Genomic DNA, 20318 nt, shown 5'->3' with positions numbered 1-20318 from the left:
TTCTGTTACTGTAAACTAGGGATGTTCACATTTTCGGTAAAAATCGAACCAAGTCGATTAAATAAATTAATTTTATCTGGATTGGGTTTTACATTTATTAAAAACGATAATATTTGGTTCAATTTTGCTAAACAATCAAGAAATAATTGAATCAAACCGACAAATTATATACATATTTTTTTATAACTATGTATACATAATATATTATTTTTTATGAACAATTTTAAATATTTTATATATCTTCTCATAAAAATTGAATTATGAAAGTAAAAAAGTAGGGCTGGGCATAAATACCGAAAAATCGAAATACCAGATCGAACCGAATTTTTTTGGTATTTCGGTTTCGGTTTTTGGTATATGTTTTCACATTTTCGGTATTTCGGTTTGGTTTTCGATATGCATTTTTGTATTTTTCGGTATTTCGGTTTAACCAAAGTATACTCCCGTCCACTTTTATTTGTCATGTTGTGCTTTTCGAAAGTCAATTTGACTAATTTTTAAAATTAAATTAGATTATATTAATTCGATATTTAAAACAAAAAAATTAGATATTCAAAAAATATACGAAAAGTACTATAAATTGCAATTTTTTGCATATCAATATGATAAAAAATACATGGTAAAATGTTAATCAAAATTTTTATAATTTGATTCTAAAAAAGGAAAATATGACAATTAAAATTGGATCGGGTAATACTATACTATTATAATATATATTAATATTATATTACTTATTAATATTAAATAATACTCCAAATATTATAGGCAAACAAAATGCAAAAATAGGTCACCACTGTCCACTTTTCAGCAATCAGCAGTGCACCGCCGCACTTCCCTTCCCACTTCCGGCCGACCGCCACGACCTGCAGCAGCGACCAGCAGCAGCGAACCAGCGGCAGCGACCAGCAGCAGCCAATCAGCGGCAGCGACCAGTCCAGTCCAGGTATGGTATTTGATTATTTATTGTTTTCTTGATTTCTATTTTCTTCTTCCGTTCACTTTTTTCTTTCTTTCTGATTTTGCTTTAGTTAGTGTGTGAATTGTGAAATTAATTTTTTTTTCTATATAGATGGCTGATCAAAATCCGAACTAACAAAAACCGAACCGAACTAAAATAATTCGGTTCAATATTTGGTACAACAAATGCAAGAACCTGTTACATGAAAAAGAGATTTTCGTATATTAGTTAGTGATAGAAGTAGTTACAGTTAGTTAGTTAGTTAGGCACAGAAATCGAAATAACAGAGTTAGTTAGAATTGAATCCATTTCAGTTGTATTTCAATTCTATATAAAGTGTAATACAGTTCCATACAAGATATGAAATATACAGTTCATTCTTCACTCTTATTCTCTCTACTTCTATGCATCTCGATTGATTGTATTCTCGAGTTCTCTCCTGAACAATCTGTCGATCCTCAAATCCTTGAGATTCCTGCAATCGAATCACTATCCAATAACATTGATATCAGAGCTTAACGTTCCTTGGCAACGATGGTGAAAGGAAGTCGACCAGTTAGGGAAACAAATAATGACAATTCTATAGCAGAAATTGGGGATTTACGGGATATGATGCAAAATCTGGTAACAGAGATGGGGAATTTAGCTGGTAAGGTCTCATCCTTGGAGAAATTAGATCATGCAGTGATGGAATTGAGGAATCAGATTTCAGCAGAAAATCGCAGGGTTACTGTTCCATTGGGACAGGAGGGTGTTTCTGATGGTAATGATGGTTTAGGGGTTCCTAGGGAAAGGGAAAGAAGTCCTCGCACAGGTAATAATTCCCAATCTCACCAATCGAACTTCAATAGGTGGTCACGAATGGAGTTCTTGAGGTTTTAGGGGGAAGATCTTAGGTCACGGTTGTTCAAAATTGATCAATTCTTTTCCATGGAGAATGTTGGTCATGACGAGAAAGTTACAGTTGCAGCTCTGCAATTGGAAGGGGAGGCCATCCAATGGCATTTGTCATTTATGCGATATAGACCATAGTACAACCACCCAATTGGGGTGACTATGTGAGGGCATTGGTTGATAGATTTGGTACTAATTTTGATGATCCCATGGAAGAAATAAAAAAGATCAAGCAAGTTGGTAGTGTAAAGGATTATCAGTCAGTGTTTGAGAGAAACTTGACAAGGGTGAATTTGTCACAAGGGAATGCTATTAGCTGTTTTATTGGGGGTCTGAAACCTGAGCTGAATATTGCTGTGAAGATCACCAATCCTACTTCATTATCTCAGGTGTACAGGAGTGCAAGAACGCAGGAAGCATACCTGAATCTGTTTTGCAAAGAAGGATGGTTAAGAGAGGCAACAAAGTTGTTGCTCAGGTGTTGGTTAAATGGATTGGACTGCCTACTGATGTTGCCACTTGGGAATTTGCTACTGTCCTGAAGACATGATTTCCTTCTTTGATCCTTGAGGTCAAGGATCTTTTGTATGGGGGAAGTACTGTTACATGAAAAAGAGATTTTCATATATTAGTTAGTGATAGAAGTAGTTACAGTTAGTTAGTTAGGCACTGAAATCAAAATAACAGTTAGTTAGAATTGAATCCATTTCAGTTGTATTTCAATTCTATATAAAGTGTAATACAGTTCCATACAAGATATGAAATATACAGTTCATTCTTCTCTCTTATTCTCTCTACTTCTATGCATTTCCATTGATTGTATTCTCGAGTTCTCTCCTGAACACTGTCGATCCTCGAATCCTTGAGATTCCTGCAATCGAATCACTATCCAGCAACAGAACCAAAAGTAGCCCTTTTCCATTTTATGATTGGGTATCAGAAACGAGTTTAAATTTAAAATCTGAATTCTGAAATTGTATTTAGGGATGACAACATTAAATTTAACCCGTTTGTTGATCTGCTCTTTCATTAAAAGTTGGGTTGATAGGTAACTTAAATTGGCTTATAAAAAATCTTGTCGAACAACGATGACCCGCCCAAATTTGATTTCCGACCAGCCCAATTGCCACCTAACTTTAAACCCTTTCTCGTAAGGGATAGAAGAGAAGAACAACTGTCGAACCTGCGCCTTGCTGGTATTATCTTTTGGGTTTTTAGGAAGATTTCTCGATTAGAGTTTGCTTTTGGAGAAATTGATGTGGTCCTTCGTAGATTTGTTCGTTTTTCTAATTTTTTTTTTGCTGTTGAAAAATAAGCAAAATTAGTCTAGTATGTTTAATTAATTAGCTACAAGCTTTATGTTATGCCTCTGGTTATGTTTTTTTTCCAAGTTTTGGTTGTAAAACCAGATGGAATAGACTAGTATTGGTTGTTTATATTAGTTAAACTATTGTTGTGATTTAGATTTATTGTTTGATAGTGTTACAAATAAGGTAATCAGAGATTGGAAGTGCTACACTTGAACTTCCTTCTATACTATTATTTTCTTTTTGGCCCAGAAGTTGGGATGATGACTTCGTCACTTGCATCTGCATTTCTTTTAAAACTATAATAATTTTTTCTTGCAATAATTTATCAGATGATTTAGTTTGTGGAAATTTGAGGACACTCATAATTGTTTAGTGTTTTGTAGAGATCAAATGGACGACTCGATGAAGCAATTACAAGAAAAGCTTATTGAGGTTGAAATTGAAGGTGAAAGTCTTTTATTAGCTCGGCAACAGGTACTTGAAATGCCCTCTAGGTTGAAGCATTTTTTTTTGTTCAAATGTATAAGAAAACTATGTGTAATCCAATGCAGTTAGTTGAAAATGATAGATTAAGGAATGGGAACAGGGAAGCATTAACTGCACTAAGGAGGAGGGCTAAGACGACAAAAACAAGTGTTCCTACACCTTTTGAGTCAATAATGAGGGATGTTGAATCAAGACCATTGGTGAAAGAGGTTTGTCCAACCTGCGGTAATCATGATTCAAAGGAGAAGACTTGGGTCATGTTCCCAGGAACTGATGTATTTGCCAATATTCCTTTTCATGCTGCTCATACCATTCTGGAGAAAGGTTTCTTTCTTACTACATTTATTTTGTGGATCTTTATTACACAGTATGCGCCGTTAACACTCTCTTTATGATCTTTATGCAAAAATAGTTCCTTTGTATTATCTAATCACAATCAGTTATACATGAATGTATGAGGAAGAAGCTCCGTATATGAAACATGTGCTATTTCTGACTGAAGCTTTACAAGTAAAGAGGGGCAGTTTATTAAAATAATTGGCTAATATAAGTTATTTGAGGTGTACACAGCCTTGAGAGTTGAGACCTTTTTCCCCTCACAGATTTAGTGGAGATAAAAGTGAATGCAAAGAGTTTCAAGTGAGGTTTCTCCAGTGACACGAGCCATTTCTAACCAAGAGGGTGGAAGTTCGCATCACCTAGGGAACAAAGTGGAAGGGGCCACTGTTGACTCTTGAGGGAAGGGGGTTTCGAATGGGGTTTATCGTACCAGGGAAGAAAAAAGAAGATTACTCTTGAGCTCAGGAGGTTTCGAGTGGGGTTTATCACATTAGAGAAGAAAAAGTAGAACACAGGTTTTTTTTAAGCATGACTATTAATATTAGGAGTAAAGAATAATAGGCTAAATCAATGATGCATGATCTTTACCGAACTTCATACCAAGTAGGGGTTTCACCTAGAGGAATAACATTATTTGGATGATAATGAGGCAACTAAGAGAACTGAAATTCAAAAAGTAAAATAGAATAGAGATGAAGAAGACAAGAGAATAGAAATCAAGAACTCCAAGAATGAGAAAATAGGCAACAACTAGTATTAAAGTGCTAATCACCTCCTAAATATCCATACAATTGAACAAAGTCATAAAGATGAGTAGCAGATTACTTACAAACTAATCACTCATTTGAAGAAAACTTTGACAGTCATAGAGCATAGGATTCCTCCTTGCGTAACAAGTCCAATTATCATCTAAAAACTAAGACACTAATAAGAATTGTGGCCCATAAAATAGATCTTAAAACAAAAGAGGAACCCAAAACAAAAATAATCTGGGATCGACAACTAGGTAGGCAGGCTGCTGGCTGGGCCTTCAGGGCCAGGCATAGCCTTTGGCCCTCTGCTTCTCTCTGACCCCTCCCAGCTTGCCACTTGGGTCCTCCTTTGAGTCCAGCTCGTCGTATTGGCTTTGTGAGATCCTCTGAACTCATCTTTTGGTGGTCTAACTACTATACAAACCCCAGGTTAAGTGTTGTACCATCCTTTATGCTTCCACACTTTATTTCAAGTAGTTTAAGTCCTTGTAAGCTTCTTCTTTGACATCTTCTCAACATCAAATGCAAGTCATGGAGTACTTTTGCTTGTGATCTGGTGATTGCTTTTTGTGATGCTGCCCTCCACTGAGTTAGATCCCTTGGTACCGAGGCCGTTACCGGGGGTGAGTGACCATGAACATGTTCTTACAGAAGAGAGCGATATGTGGGGCCAATATATACTTTTGAGCTGAGAAAATGATGATCATTTGGGGCCTTATTTGAGACTCTTGAGGTATTTGTGAGAAAGTGCTGTGATAGTGAGTATATGGGCAGAGGATAGGAGGAAAAATCAGGAGATGAAGGGTAGAAGAGTCAGGTGTCGGAGAGAGATCCATTATTTTCTAGTAATTACCAATTATGTTGAAACACGAATGATATATAAGCTTTTATGATGTAAATTACTTTAAATCAAGCAGCAAGTTGACTGGTCCAAAACTTGAGAGAGGCCTAGCAAAGCATGATAGCTTGAAAATATGTAGTTAATTATTGTTTATAGACAAGTGATGGGGTGAATTTGCCTTTCTTGAGAGTTAATAGTCTTATGTTCCATTTTATATGACACTGAAACATTCTAGGCTCAAAAGGTCCTCATACTTCTGATGTAATTTATAATGATACAATATTATACTTGTTTGTCCTTGGTAATCTAAATCGTGTCACTCTATTGTTGTGGAGGGATCACTTGTTGTGCCAGTCAAACATAAGGGTTGTATATAGTTTGGTATGAGATGAATCTGTATTCTCTAGAGGAAACTTTATCCTGTTTGTTGGGTTTCTTAATTGTTATCTATCACCTTACTTCATATGGCCTTAACACCCTCATTTACATTTGAACTGATTCTTAGCTTGCAGCTACTAAATTGCCTAACAATATTTTGTTCTCTTTTTCATATAATGAGTAAATAATTTATTAGAAAGATATATTCAGGGATGCAGTCTGTATTACTGCCAGTATAACTTACCACTTTCGCACGACCCTTCTCCCAGCCCATATTTTTTGTGTATTCATGATCATGTGAAACTTAACAATTACAGTGTTGATTGCCAGCTATTAAAATTTCCCCGTACTCTTTTCATTTGAACAGAATTTGTTTTTGTTATCGAGGCCAACCCATCATGACTTGCCACTTTATGATGGTCTTATTGAATGTAGGAAAGGATTTTATGCAAGTTGAAGCACTAGAATGACCATTACCCTTTTATTTTCTCTAGTTGATGATTCATTTGCTTTTTATTCTTGTTAAGAACTCTATTGATTACTTTGGTTCTCTATCCTGTTTTCAATGTTTAATATTTCAAACATGAACTAGTCCAAATAGCTGGTTACTTGGTGCAGATCAAACTCTACTCAATTATGAAGCTAATAAACTTCAGAGCGTTGTAAAGGAGAAGTCTTTATGGATATCAGATCAAGGAGTTCTTGCTGATACGATTAGTCCAGGTGTCCTCAGATCAATGGTGACCTTAAGTGACAAACCAAAGTAAGTTTTGGTGTCTGCATTACCCTTCTAAACTGTCTTCTTTCAAATTATATTTTTGCCTTGATGTATATACTTCTTTTTGACCATTCAGGATTGCGCAGAATGAATGATCAACTTCACTAATAATTGCATATGGTGGGTAAATCCTTGTACTTCCTACCTCTTACACATGTGCGCATTCGTAGCTTAAACACCAGCATCTCTGTATTAAGGGAGTATCCATCCACTTGTAGCATTTGCATCCGTCAAGAAACAAGTTGTAGTGTGAAGGTGGTGAATTTATCTTTCTTTGTTGATTAATCAGTAACTCACAGCATATAGCATGAGAGACTCTTTAGGTGCTTTCAGTTGTTGAATATTCTGAAACTGTAAGAATCAATATTATTGACGGCAGAGTTAGTGTGTAGCTAGCTTAAAGAAATCTTGAGTGGAGGTTAGTCAGTTTAGTTTACCTTCCTAAAGTGAATTTGACTTGTAAACCTGAAGGTGTATGCGCCCGTATGACATGAGAGTTGTTTGTGAACAAGCTATTAGCAACATTTGAAAATAAACCAGTATTCATATTTTTACTTCATCCCATGTTGTGGAGGAGATTTGTTTATTTCGGATAACATGATTAAGCTTCCTCGTTACTGTCGAGTTTTGCATCAATATGTTTCTGTAAATAGTTTCTTCCTTTTTGCTCTCAGTGTGATGGCACATACTTCTTCCGATGATTATCTACTGTCTACACCGCAAACTAATCAGAAGTGCTTACTGGTTTTACAGCCTGTGCTAACAGGAACGGAACTGCTGGATTGTTTCTTCACTTCGCCAGATTCCTTTTCGAAAAAGCTGAAGTTATTGCAGATTTGGGTGATTCATTATCAAATTACCAGAAAGGATACAAATTATATTCTCTTAGTTCTGTTAATAACATTAGAATCAATCTTCACAGTAACTTTAATGTGTGTGCCACAGTTGAGAGTAAAAATGGACAAGTGTGTACTGACTGATATTCGAAGGGACTTCCTATATTACATACGTGGGGGAAAAAAAATACGAATTTCTGAACTGCTTCAGAAAGGGGAGAATTATATTTCTTTTTTAAACAGCATTGGTATGACTTGGTCTCAGAGAAAATGGTCAACTGTGTCATAATGTTGGAGGGGACCTCCATTGGAGATAAGTTCATCTATAAATGCACCCAAGGAAGTAGTTTTAGAACAAATTCTTAAAAGGCCATAAGTTGGTTAAACTTATTCATTACTAGCATTCAGAGTGTCAAAATGAGCTCAAATATAAGTAATATATTCAGAATTTTATGAGTTGGGTTCAAGATAATTTGAATGAGTTCAATCTCAACTCATTCAAGCCTTAATTCATTTTTAAAGAATCTTGAATTGAGCTTGATTTAATCCCTTATTTCAACCTGATAGACTCTTTATTTGCGTTAGTGTAATGTATGTTTTCATATTGAAGGTATGAATTACTATCTATTTAATATCTTCTAGGATTTTAATATTCATTTATAACTTATTTTTGTTATTTTCTTGAGTTGAAATTAGTGGTTATAAAAATTAAATAACAATATGTTAAAATTATTGAGATTAAACGGGTTAAATTGGGTGGGTCATGACCCAATTCGATTTTTAGCCCATTTACGCTTAACTCGTTTCAACCCAATGTAAATCTAGGCGGATCACGATCCAAGCTGATTTTTATTTCAACCTAATTTAATATCTTCAATCTCAACTTTGCTCATTTGACACCGGTACTATCATCTTTTGGCTTATATTCACGTTTGGTAAACACTTGTATTCTTATGAACAAAAGTCTCTGACGTTGGTTACTACTAACATGTTGTTTTTTTAGCTTATAAAAATATTTTTAGTTTGACCAAAATACTTACAAAAAAAAGTAATTATAATTTTCAATATATTAACGTTTGAAGAGAAAATAGTCTGACAAAGGAAGGTGCAATAATAATGACACCATTGTTGATGTGATTCACATGGCTCTACAAGTTTTATGAGACGACAAAATTAGATCATAGGACCACAAAACCATAAAAGTGAGCACACTTTGCATCTTCCAAAAGTGAATGATTGAATTTGTGTGTTGTAATTTTCTTGGCAACTTCTCTAGTGAGTATTACTTTTTGTTTCATGGCTAGTTCCAACCTTTGTCGTCTCTGCAAACACATTATTATTCTTTGTTACAACCTTTTAAGTCCTATGATTCAATTCATCTGAAAATCTTTGGAGGATTAGTTATGCTATCTTATTGTTTTAATCTCGAACTATCTATACATGTACAATAATAAAAATGTATACATATTATTCAATTAGATATCTAGAATTGTTATTTCAAGAGAATGAAATAGTAAAATGAAGATGTTACTCGTAGAATCAAAATCGGATTTGTTGAAATGGAGAAGTGCTATCGAGGTGTTATGTAATACAAGGATACTGACCAAAGTGAAAGTAGACCAACCATGTTTTATATGGTAGTTAATGTTGAGTTTGCGGATGCTAAAATTAATGTGCGGTCATATCAGATTAGATAAAACTAGAAATGACCACATTCGCTAGAAAGTGGGTGTAGCATATGTTGATGATAAAATGCAAGAAGGTCGATTAGGTTGAAAAGGTTTGGACATATTCTGTGTGGGCCTATATATAATCGCTTTGGTCCGTAGGTGTGGAACTATATATGGTAAGTGAAGGGGTTAAAAGAGGACGAGGTAGATTTAAAATTACATCAGAGGAAATGAACTTAAAAGACCTTCAAATGCTTGGTATTAATACCGACTTAGTTAAGAATGTGGCATAATTGAAGAAAAAGATACATATAAGTGATAGCTACTAGTTGAGGATATGATTTGGACTCAAACGAAACTTTTTTTAAAAATTATTATTATTATCCTTTTAGTATATGTATTTTAAACTTAGTATTTTTTTCAGTTTTGTTTTATTAATTATGATATTGATATGCTATGAGTTTGAATTTAAAAAAATGAAGATTCATATAGCCGATTTTAACTTAGAACTGAGTCATAATTATCGTTGTTTCTATTTGCTCATTTGAATTTATTAATTCTAAATCTTGAAATCAACTTTTAAGTAGTGGTGGATTTTTTTTTTCATTTTTTTTTCTGAGTATTTGGTGAACTTGCAAGTAGATATTTGGGTTTGGGGGGGGGGGGGAGGGGGGGCCTGCCAGACTCTGCATGTACTCCCAATAATTTGAAATGTAATTAGTGTTATTTTTTAGCTATCATTAAGAGTTGTGAGATGATGACAAGACACTAAATTAAAGAAACAACGCGTTTGGTTTTTGCTGTGATGATTATGGAAAATTTGCAGCTACATTTTTTAATTGCCAGTAGGTAGTTGGTTAGCCGTTGCTTTTTTTATCACCTTATTATCCAAACATGTTTTTCTATTTTGTATGTTCAAGATCAACCCTACGTAACTGGTAAAGTTATTGTCACGTGATTAAAAGGTTGAAAATCATCTCTTATAAGTTTGCATAAAATAGATTCTTGTAGTCTGATTCTTATGATAGTGAAAGTTTTGGTACACTGGCCGATGGCCCCAGGCCCTTTTTTAACATTCACCATGACTTGGAACAAGAACAACCACAATATTAAATTGAAAAAAATTCATCATAATTAGATTTTAGATATTTGGAGTGACAGGTTCGTGGATTTTTAATGAAAAAAATAATCAAATTCAAGCATGTGTTACAAAAAATTAAAAATGCTTTCCACAAAGTTTTCAGTGTCAGTGAGATTTTGTATGTCTCTTTTGTTTGCACATCTAAGCAATGGATACCAATATGGTCCATGGCACTTGGAGCTTAGGTAATTGAGAGCTACTTGAGAGCTGGCTAGGGGGCCATGTTCACTGGTCCCGCTCTTTTAAAATCCAGTTATCAACACATAAAATTATCGTTCTAAAAGTTAGAACACGTAAAGTCGAAATTCAATCAAATTTAAATTTATCGTAATTTCATTTATGTTTTTTTTGTGTGTGGTTGGAAATCGGAATAGATTAATGTATGTTCTTTTATTTATTTTTTTGTTGGTTGGAATTGGTTCATTTATGTTACATCGTCTTCATTGTATATAAGTTAAGTAAGAGCAACAATATTATTCAAATAAAATGAATTAATTAATAATGTATGACATACTACAAGAGTTGGCGTATGATGAAATTATTTATTTATTAATAATATCTTATTTTCCCTCTTTTCTAAGTTTCAAATAATCAAATATACTTCCAAGATATATCACTCGTATGTTCCTTACTCATTTTAATACATATGACATGCAAAAATTAAACTATTTTGACGGAAGCGATTCAAAGAATTTGATTATTTAAAATTAAATCGTAAATTATTTAAACTTCTTTTATCTCAATTTATGGGATGTCTTTTTGTTTTTATAGTCTGCTTTAAAAAAATGTTACTTTTTTCATAATTAGAATAACTTAATTTTAAATTTTTTTGTGCTTAATAAATGATTTATAATTATACAAATATTTAAATTTTAAAAGGCAACAAGTTTTAGAAAAAACTAACCAAACTTTATATCAAGTAAAACATAATAAATTAGATTGATTGGACGTATTATAAGACTGAACATATGTGAGATTAAATAAATGTGTGTCTCCAAAAATTAAACTATTTTGACAGGAGCAACCCAATGAAATTGATTGCTTAAAATCAAATTCATAAATTATTTAAGTTTTCTTTATCTCAATTTATGCAAATATTTTAATTTTAGTCTGCTACAAAAAATGCTACCTTTTCATAACTAAAATAAGTTTACTAACAAATATTTAAAAAGACCAGAATGTTTTTTAGAAATAATAATTAAATTTTATATCTAATCAAATAATATAACATAAAGTATTATACGGATATATGTTAGATGAAATAAATGTGTGTCCCCAAAAATACTGGAAAGTGAAGTATTACTATTGTGACATTATCTGACTTCCGTAGACTTAATGAGTCAACGCTGTCGCAAGCCTCTTTTTCAAACTTAATAATGCAATAAATTAACTATGATGCCACAATTATTTTTCAATAAATAATTGTAACAAAAAAAGAAAATGAGGAAATTCTCTGGTTTAAAATAAGTGAGTGAACTTATGATTGATTTTAATCAAAAATAAAAATTGATTGCAAAAATATACTGACTCTGACCAAAACGCCAAATAGGCAAATACCAAAAAAGCTAAAATGGCTATTGGGTTATTCATCTTTTTCTTACTCACAGCTCCTACCTGACTTTTAGCGATATAGTAGTAGTATTTTGTTTTTCTCCATTTTAATAATTAAAACTTTAAACAAATCTCGTGGTAAGACCTAATTACACAACATTCTCACTCCTTTTCAAATTATAAAAGTCTCTTAAATTTGGTGGAATATTAAATACATTTCAAAACGTTCCGATACATTTGCCCCGGTTTCAGATACATTCCTTAACATCCCGATACATCGCTTCTTAGTTTTGAATACATCACTCAACGTTTCAATACATCGCGTAAAGTGGTATATTCGAGAATAGGGTTTTTGTAAAAAAAATAAAAATAAAAATAAATCAAATGGTAGGAAATTTTAAAGAATATAGTAAAATAAGTTGTGTATTTAGATAATTTTTCCTTAATTTATTTATCTGATTTAAACTTAACACGTAATTTATAAAAATTACAAATCATACGGTGTTAAATTAAAATATGAAGAATATACTAAGATATTCTATAATCTTACTGTCTTACGTGCAACATAGAAAGTTAAATTTAAAAGTTATTAGAAAAAAATGTAAATCAAACTGAAAAAAATAAATAACACAAATAAATTGATATGAAAGAAATAGTTTTTATACTATATTCTAAGCATAGTTTAATTAATTTAGATTTATGCTACAAAACCCACTATTTGTGATAAAGCGTTCTCTTTCCATAAGGGTACCTTAATATTACTTCAATGAGAACTTGTAAATTAGAAGGGTTTAATTTTTATGCACCGACATATATTATGTTTATATCATTCCCGCAACATTAATAAAGTTGAATCCCCTATAAGAAAAAATTATCTATAAAAATTATTTGCACAATCAATGTATATAATAATTTCAATCTTAAAATTAATTAGATGGATTCGCCCTTAATTAGGAGTGTCATACTTTTTTATTTAAAATAATTAATGATAAATTTGTGTATTTATTTAAACGAGATTATTTCATATTAACACAAATGTCTATGATAAGTTTAGATTATATTTTTATCACTCTACACACATATCCCGCATCTCCATCTACCATTATATATAAATAAATAAATACTTTTAAAATAATATATTTTACTAAAGAAAAAGAATTAAAAAAAATCGCTTATATTCAATCAAAATATTTTCTATCGTACCAAACGTTGGAAAAATAGTAGAAAATATATTTGAAGAAAAAGATGACTTTGAGGCGTGTAATCACTTTTCTTTAAAGATATATTGCTCATATACATATTAGGATAAAAACAAACAATTCTCTTCAAGAATACAACAAAACCCTTGAATATATATGCAAAAAAAACTTTAGACTACTTCTAGAGAGTCTTTATATTTATAAAACTTAAGATATGACTCTTCATAAGAGTTATTAAACAAATGACTTTTCATAACAATCATATTTCTTCCTAAACAAATAATTTTTCATAATAGTCATATTTTATTACGAACTCTGTTCAAGAAATCTATATTACAAAATATCCAAACACCACAAGTCTTGTGTGGAGGATAAATGGTCATTAATTTCAGTAACTTACACAACCAATCTCTGAGCAAAGCAGACTCACAACTGCCGCTACTTATTATTCTCACTTCTTTCTCTCTCCCTACTCCCTACAAAAAACACAAATATATACCTTTTCTCGTTTTATATCACTTGATCTTTATTGATTTGAAATATTCTTTTAAAAAAAGAATTAAAAATATATTTTACAAAAGTAATCTTCTTAATAATAATTTGAAATTTTATATTTAATTAATACTAATTTATATAGTTATTTAATATTAAAAATACAATTAAAAAATATTAAAATTCACTTGATTTGCTAAAACGAAGAAGCAAAATGAATTATCGATTTCTAGTATAAATATCATCATACCTCACACAATTGATATACTTTTATCATTGAAATGGAGCGAGTACTTCAACCGTCTTAAATTATATATGTTGTATTTATCTTTTATGCTTATATTAAAACAAAATATGTTAATTATAATAAGTTTTTTTATTTTTCATATATATAACTATTTTAAATACTTTATTAAAAAATAACTAAAATTTATTAAATAATACTCAAATAATTTGGTATAACTATTTAAAAAAATTACTATACATAATTCGATGCAGTAGTATGAAAAAAGAGAGATAGAAGAAGGCAATTATTGTAGCGTAAGAAAAAGAATGGTGACATTATTGATAAAGAAAATGAATGCGTTTACCTTATTGAGTTTAACTCATTTGAGTTTGTAATTAATGACCAAGTGTTTTGAGTACTTCTGAATGGCCCTCTCTATTCCAACACTTCCAAATTAAATATCCTAAGGTCACACTCTTTTAGCCCCTACCCTACCACCATGGCCAGCAGAGTATTTATTTAAACATAGTAAAAAATACTATATATTTTTATTATACCACAACAACAAATTACATTTCTTCCCAAAATATATTAAGATCAATTATATGAATTCAGTCATTATATTCTTTTTAATTAAGTTACCTCATATTATTATCAATCAAATAAAAATAAGTGTGTTGGATATAAAGGATTTTTTTTTAATTTCATTTTAAAATTGTGTCAATCAAACATTATCATGTATACAACGAGATAAATTGAGACAAAGGAGATAAAATTCTTACACGAAAAATATTTAAGGACTTTATAAAAATTCAACAATTCACATGATATGGAAAGAGTGAATATCTAATAAAAGTGATAAAATTAGCTCATAAGATGATAAGAATATGACTGCGTCCTCCCGACCAAATTTGTGCAAGTTAATGATTTGGTCATTTATTAATTCAAGTCAATTTAATCTGCTTAATTCAAGTCATCTAAATGCCGATTATTGTAGGCTAAATAGATAGTACTTGTTAATCCATGAAAATCTTGTCAAAATATTTCTTTCAATTTTTTTCTTCAATATTACATACATTCATAATAACAATTTTACAAAATACTTATCACTTTTTGATAATTAAACAAACAAAGAACTTAGAATGTAGCAGTATGTGTGGACACGTTGCTATGATTCAAAATTTAGCTCTTATTTAGTTATAGATTTGTAGTTGAAAGTTGTGTTCCACATACATTTTTGGGGAGGAGGGGGTTGAAATTTTGCTAGTGAAAGCGCCGATTTTTTAGAATTTAAAATATTGAAAAGTTGATCAAATTTTATGATTGAATAAATATTTAAAGATAATTTTTTAAAACTTAAAACTTAAATACTAACCTAATATATTCATTTCAAGTAGTTTTAAATGGAGTCACAAACCTACATGTTTATTAATTTTAATATATTTTGAATGAATTAAATTCATCCATTTGACACTTGTGCTTTGAATTGAATTAGATAGAGGAGCAATTGGGTGAACAAAGCCGCCTCACATCAGTGGCTACTTATTATTCTATCTTTCCCTATCTAACAAACACAATCATATACAAACACACTCTATACACAGAGAAGACAATTATTGTAGCCTAAGGAGAAACAAATTAAAGATGCCATTATACATACACAATATTAATGCTCTTTCCGTATTTTCTCTGTTTTATATTACTTGTCTATTTTTCTTTTTACACGTTACTTTAAAAAAATACAAATAAAAAAAGTATTTTTACTATTTATCTCATGTTAGTTGTTTCAAATTACTTGTCAATTTACAAAATTAAGATAGACGGAGAAAATAGTATTGATGGCTGAGTGTTCCTGAATGGCTCTAGCTATTTAGTTGTTGTATCTTTGAGTTGTAATGAATGGCTCTCTTTTCATCTCTCACTCCTCCAAATGTTTTGCCTACTTCTTTACACGAGTCCGGAGCCTAAAGGGCAAAAAAAATTGTCAAAAATTCCAAAAGGGCACATCACTTTTTATTCTAGCCAAAAGGGCAAAATCGCTGCGTCAGCAGCGATTTTCCTCTGACAAAATGACTAAATAGCAGCGATTTCGTCTAAAAAAAATTTTTTATTTTTTTTAATTAAAAATCGCTGCCACAGCAGCGATTTTGTTAAATTTTGTTTTTATTATTATTATTAAAAATCGCTGCCATTGTAAAAAAAAAAAAAAAAAATCTTGCTGTGGCAGCGATTTTAAGTCAGAATTTTTTTTTTCCTTACACATCGCTGCAGGGGCAGCGTTTTTCATGCTGAGTACTATTATTTTCATGCCTATTATTACTTATTAATAATATAAAAATGATAAACAAGACGACAGTATACTCAATAAAATTGTTGAAGCATGAGGAAAATTGAATTATATATCATAAATAATAATAAAAGAATATTAAATTTTAAAAAAAAAACTTTTTTTTTAAATTCTTAACCAAATTCGCTGCTATAGCAGCGATTTTGAAGAAAAAAAGTTATTTTTTTTTGAGAAAATATGCAGCGATTTTTATTTTTGTTTTGTCAGAAGCCCTTTTGGTTAATTTTTTTTTTGATGTGCCGTTTTAGTTTTTTTAAAGAAAAAGTAGCGATCTTTAATTAAAAAAAATTACAAAATGCGATTTTTAATTAAAATTTTTTTTTTTTTACAAAATCGCTGCTGTGGTAGCGATTTTTAATAAAAAATAAATTTTTATTTTATTTTTTACAAAATCGCTGCTACAGCAGCGATTTTTAATTAAAAAAAAAAATTTAGACGAAATCGCTGCTATTTCGTCTTTTTGTCAGAGGAAAATCGCTGTTGGCGCAGCAATTTTGCCCTTTTGGCTAGAATAAAAAGTGATGTGCCATTTTGGAATTTTTGACAATTTTTTTGCCCTTTAGGCTCCTGACTCTTCTTTACACACGATGGAAATAATTTAAATTTCTTTTTTTAATAACATTAATTTATATATTAATCTCCATGTGACATTGTATTGAATCTTAAGCCAATATAAGTTTAAATTAAATACTTATACTCATTCAGCAAGAAAAGCAACAAGTTCCTCATAACCCGACATGTCTCTTAAAAGCCATTATAAAACTTCACACATAAACTCCTCTTTTTTATTATTGAACTCAAAAAGATAGGGCAAAAAATGCTCTTTCTTTAAAAAATTTTACAACTATACATACATATAAGTCCTATAAAGCAACACCTATTAAAACTCTTCACTGAATGCTGAACAGTAAAGTCTTTAGCTGCAGCTTTTTCCACTACATAAAATCTTCTTCTACTTAAAGCTGACAGATTTCCTCTCCCATTCCTCCCAAATCCCAACTACAAAATATTCCAAACTTTTTTTTATCTTCATTTTCAAAAATTCCACCAATCCTTTTCCATTTCCCCACTCTATTTATACACAGGTTATTTGGCAATCAAAGTGAGGAAAAAAAAAAATTAAGAAAAATGTTGGACTATGAATGGGAAAATCAATCTACTTTTATGTTTACAAGTGATCAAAACACTGAAGAAGAAAATGACCAAAATAACAATCAATTTTTGGATCCTCAAGCGCATTTTCCTCATATAACAAATTACCAACACCAGCAGCAGCAACAACAACAACAATTACAGAATCCGCAATTTCCCCAATTTCAAGCTACTCCAAATAACACTCATTTAATTAGCTCCATGTACGATCCACGCGCTTATGGCGTTTCGTACACGCAAACACACGAAACATCCATGCTTTCGCTACAACCAACTGGTGGATTTATGGTAGTGCCGAAGAGCGAACCGCAATTTGGAGGCGGAATTCATGATTTTTCAAGTAGTAGTAGTCGGATTGGGTTGAATTTGGGCGGGAGAACGTATTTTGCTTCGTCATCGGAAGATGATTTTGTGAACCGGCTTTACCGGCGGACTCGCGCGGTTGACGCCGGTTCAGTGAACTCGCCCAAGTGTCAGGCTGAAGGTTGCAATGCCGATCTCACTCATGCAAAGCACTACCACCGACGGCACAAAGTGTGTGAGTTTCACTCTAAAGCCGCCACCGTTATCGCCGCCGGTTTGACTCAGCGATTCTGCCAACAATGCAGCAGGTTATGTTAATAGTACTTAATTATTCTTAAATACGGGTGTTTATTCACCAAATCAGGTTAATTAATTTGATCTCAAATAATTATAAATTTCAAACTAGTTTAGAAAAAGGAATCATAATCAATAACATAGACATAATTTACACGAGATTTAACAAATGAACCTCTTTAGTACTCTAGCTTTCGTGTCAGTAATACGATTTTACATCTCTTAATCTAAAAAGATGTCGATTTTGAACTTAGTCAAGTAGATATTTTCGTTGCATTTGTATGAAAGAAACGCGATAAAATGTATAATACTTACTTCATAGTAATTAACATGCACTTAATGATAAATTAATGTGTATTAGCATTTGTTACGTTTGATACTAAGGTGATCAGGTGCAAATAAGATGGGAAATATAAAATGACGGAAAAGCCCTTGGATGTGTTAACGAGGTAATGATTGGGGAGTAGAAAAGTGGTACGTTGATCATGAGGGCAATTGTGTCCGTAAATTTATGTCCCCCAATGAGTTTGCTATTCCCCGTTTTGGTGTGTTACGTACTGGTTTGCTTTTGCTGCTTATAGTAAACACAGCTTTTTTTAGCAGTATAGATATATACTGTATTTCTTTTTAAAGAGTTAATTTACATGTTAAGTTATACAAAAATTTCAGTAAATCAAAGCATTGGTTTTTTGTTTTCATAACAAGAAAATCACTCATGTATGAAAACATCGAATTAGCTATGAAATTTGTCAATAATCTTCAACTAATTTGTAAAAAAATAGCTCCTGGAAATTTGATTTTTTTAATAATAAATGCTATGCTTTTTTATATATATACAATTTTATCTGTCACTAATTCATTATTTTCTAATAGTTTACTAGAAAATTACATAAATGACAGTTGGAGAAGAAACACCACAAGAATCTACATACATAATTTTCATCATGTAAATTGTCCGTTAATTTTAACTAGTATTTAAACGACTTAATATGCACAAAGAAGTATTTATAAGATTTGTCATTAAACTAAAAGGACAATTTATATCATTTCCTAATGTTTTTTAGATATGAGTTATTTCGTGAAAAATAGGCAAAACATGAGTGATTTTATTGTTATAAGTAATTAACTCATTTTTAAACTCAATTATTTCATGAAAAAAAAACATAAATCTGATTGTAATTATTTTGATAAAAAAAGCAGGTTTCATGTTCTGTCGGAATTTGATAACGGGAAAAGAAGTTGCCGGAAACGGTTAGCAGATCACAACCGGAGAAGGAGGAAGAATATTCAGCAAGAAAATAATAAAAAGCAGTCTCAACCTTCATCAAGTAACTTTATTATCTTTTCTTTGTTTTGATATATATCCATGTATTAGAGTCTGACTAATTCTGAATTCGATATAAACTTCATTTAATATGTTCTTTGTTTTGATGTATATTAGAGTCTGACTAAATGAATTTTCGTCTTTATTTTTTTGATATATTTATTTTTATTTTTTGGTGTAGAGTCTCCAGCTGAATCAGGAGCACAATCATCAACAGTGACAGTGGCTATATCACCACCAAGAATTCCAGTGGATGGTTTTAGGCAAAGAACATACCAGCAAGTTACAACAACAACTTCTTCACCAATCTACTTCTCCAATGGGTGACTAAAATATTTTTCTTTTTAATAATTAATTATTATGATTATTATTTCAAATTTATGCTTTAATTGCCACAACAATCTAGTATATCTTATTACTAATTACAATATAGGAAAGTTAATTTAGACATGAAATTATGATTAATGATGTAATGGAGAGGATTAGGTTTATGTTAACCCTATCTAGCTTGTGTGCTCCACCTTATTCATGAAATTATTCCTCCATCTTTGCAATTTATTTGTCTTTGTTCTCTTTTCTAGGCAGTTTTTTTTTTTTAAAAAAAATATCTTTCTTTTTTTGACAATTTCTTAATTTCAACTTTCTATGTGGCATGTTTGAGACCACAAAATTTCAGAGCATTTTTATACGTTCTATATATCTTCAATTTAGATTCGCAAGATTCAAAAATCTTTCATTCAAAATCACAAAAAAAACAAATTGAAAATTCGTATGCATGCATGTACGTAGACACTGATTAATGTTGAATTGAGAAAGTTTGGATAAATTTTCCAAATTTCTCCTCACTCTTTAATTTGCATTTTGGCCTAATCCGATCCCAATTTGTAGTACGTACGTAGTTGAATATTATGGGTTAAAGAAATTAAAAACAAAAAACAGAAAGTGGTTTCTGTTTTGTTATATAGTTATAGGATTTAATAATTAAGTTAATTACCTAACACTCTAACAAATGTTTTATACCAATCAGAGTAATTTAACATGTATAGC

General features: G+C 31.2%; 2 protein-coding genes across 6 annotated transcripts in view; both read left to right on the top strand.

Moving 5' to 3' along the window:
• Positions 1-19804, top strand: part of LOC125820905 (squamosa promoter-binding-like protein 8) — a 137761-nt gene extending 117957 nt beyond the window's left edge. Inside the window, exons 2-4 of the mRNA XM_049500333.1 lie at positions 17323-17961; positions 19148-19275; positions 19453-19804. Of these exons, the coding sequence (XP_049356290.1) occupies positions 17327-17961; positions 19148-19275; positions 19453-19598 (909 nt within the window). The 5' untranslated portion in view covers positions 17323-17326 and the 3' untranslated portion in view covers positions 19599-19804. The remainder of the gene's footprint in view (positions 1-17322; positions 17962-19147; positions 19276-19452) is intronic.
• On the top strand, positions 797-7935 carry LOC125820944 (uncharacterized). 5 transcript variants are annotated; one of them, XM_049500385.1, is made up of 6 exons: positions 797-943; positions 3546-3636; positions 3714-3972; positions 6577-6721; positions 6813-6856; positions 7490-7935. In XM_049500385.1, exons 2-5 carry the CDS (start codon positions 3553-3555, stop codon positions 6829-6831), a joined length of 507 nt encoding a protein of 168 aa, XP_049356342.1. In that variant the 5' UTR covers positions 797-943; positions 3546-3552; the 3' UTR covers positions 6832-6856; positions 7490-7935. The 5 variants fall into 5 exon arrangements, with proteins under 5 accessions (XP_049356342.1, XP_049356327.1, XP_049356335.1 ...); XM_049500370.1 differs by having other exon boundaries at positions 924-938; positions 3544-3636; XM_049500378.1 differs by having other exon boundaries at positions 929-939; positions 3547-3636.
• Positions 19805-20318: the final 514 nt, after the last annotated feature.

The sequence above is a fragment of the Solanum verrucosum genome, unplaced genomic scaffold, assembly GCF_900185275.1.
Source record: "Solanum verrucosum unplaced genomic scaffold, falcon-dt-bn FXZP01000020.1, whole genome shotgun sequence".
In the NCBI taxonomy this organism is placed as follows: Eukaryota; Viridiplantae; Streptophyta; class Magnoliopsida; order Solanales; family Solanaceae; genus Solanum; species Solanum verrucosum.
The sequence above is the reverse complement of the archived record's forward strand: the minus strand, read 5'-3'. Positions and strand labels throughout refer to the sequence as shown.

Coding starts and splice junctions, on each gene's coding strand:
- LOC125820944 (XM_049500385.1), top strand. CDS start 3,553: ATGGACGACTCGATGAAGCAATTACAAGAAAAGCTTATTGAGGTTGAA. Junction 3,637..3,713: donor TTTTATTAGCTCGGCAACAG/GTACTTGAAATG, acceptor AATCCAATGCAG/TTAGTTGAAAATGATAGATT. Junction 3,973..6,576: donor TCATACCATTCTGGAGAAAG/GTTTCTTTCTTA, acceptor TACTTGGTGCAG/ATCAAACTCTACTCAATTAT.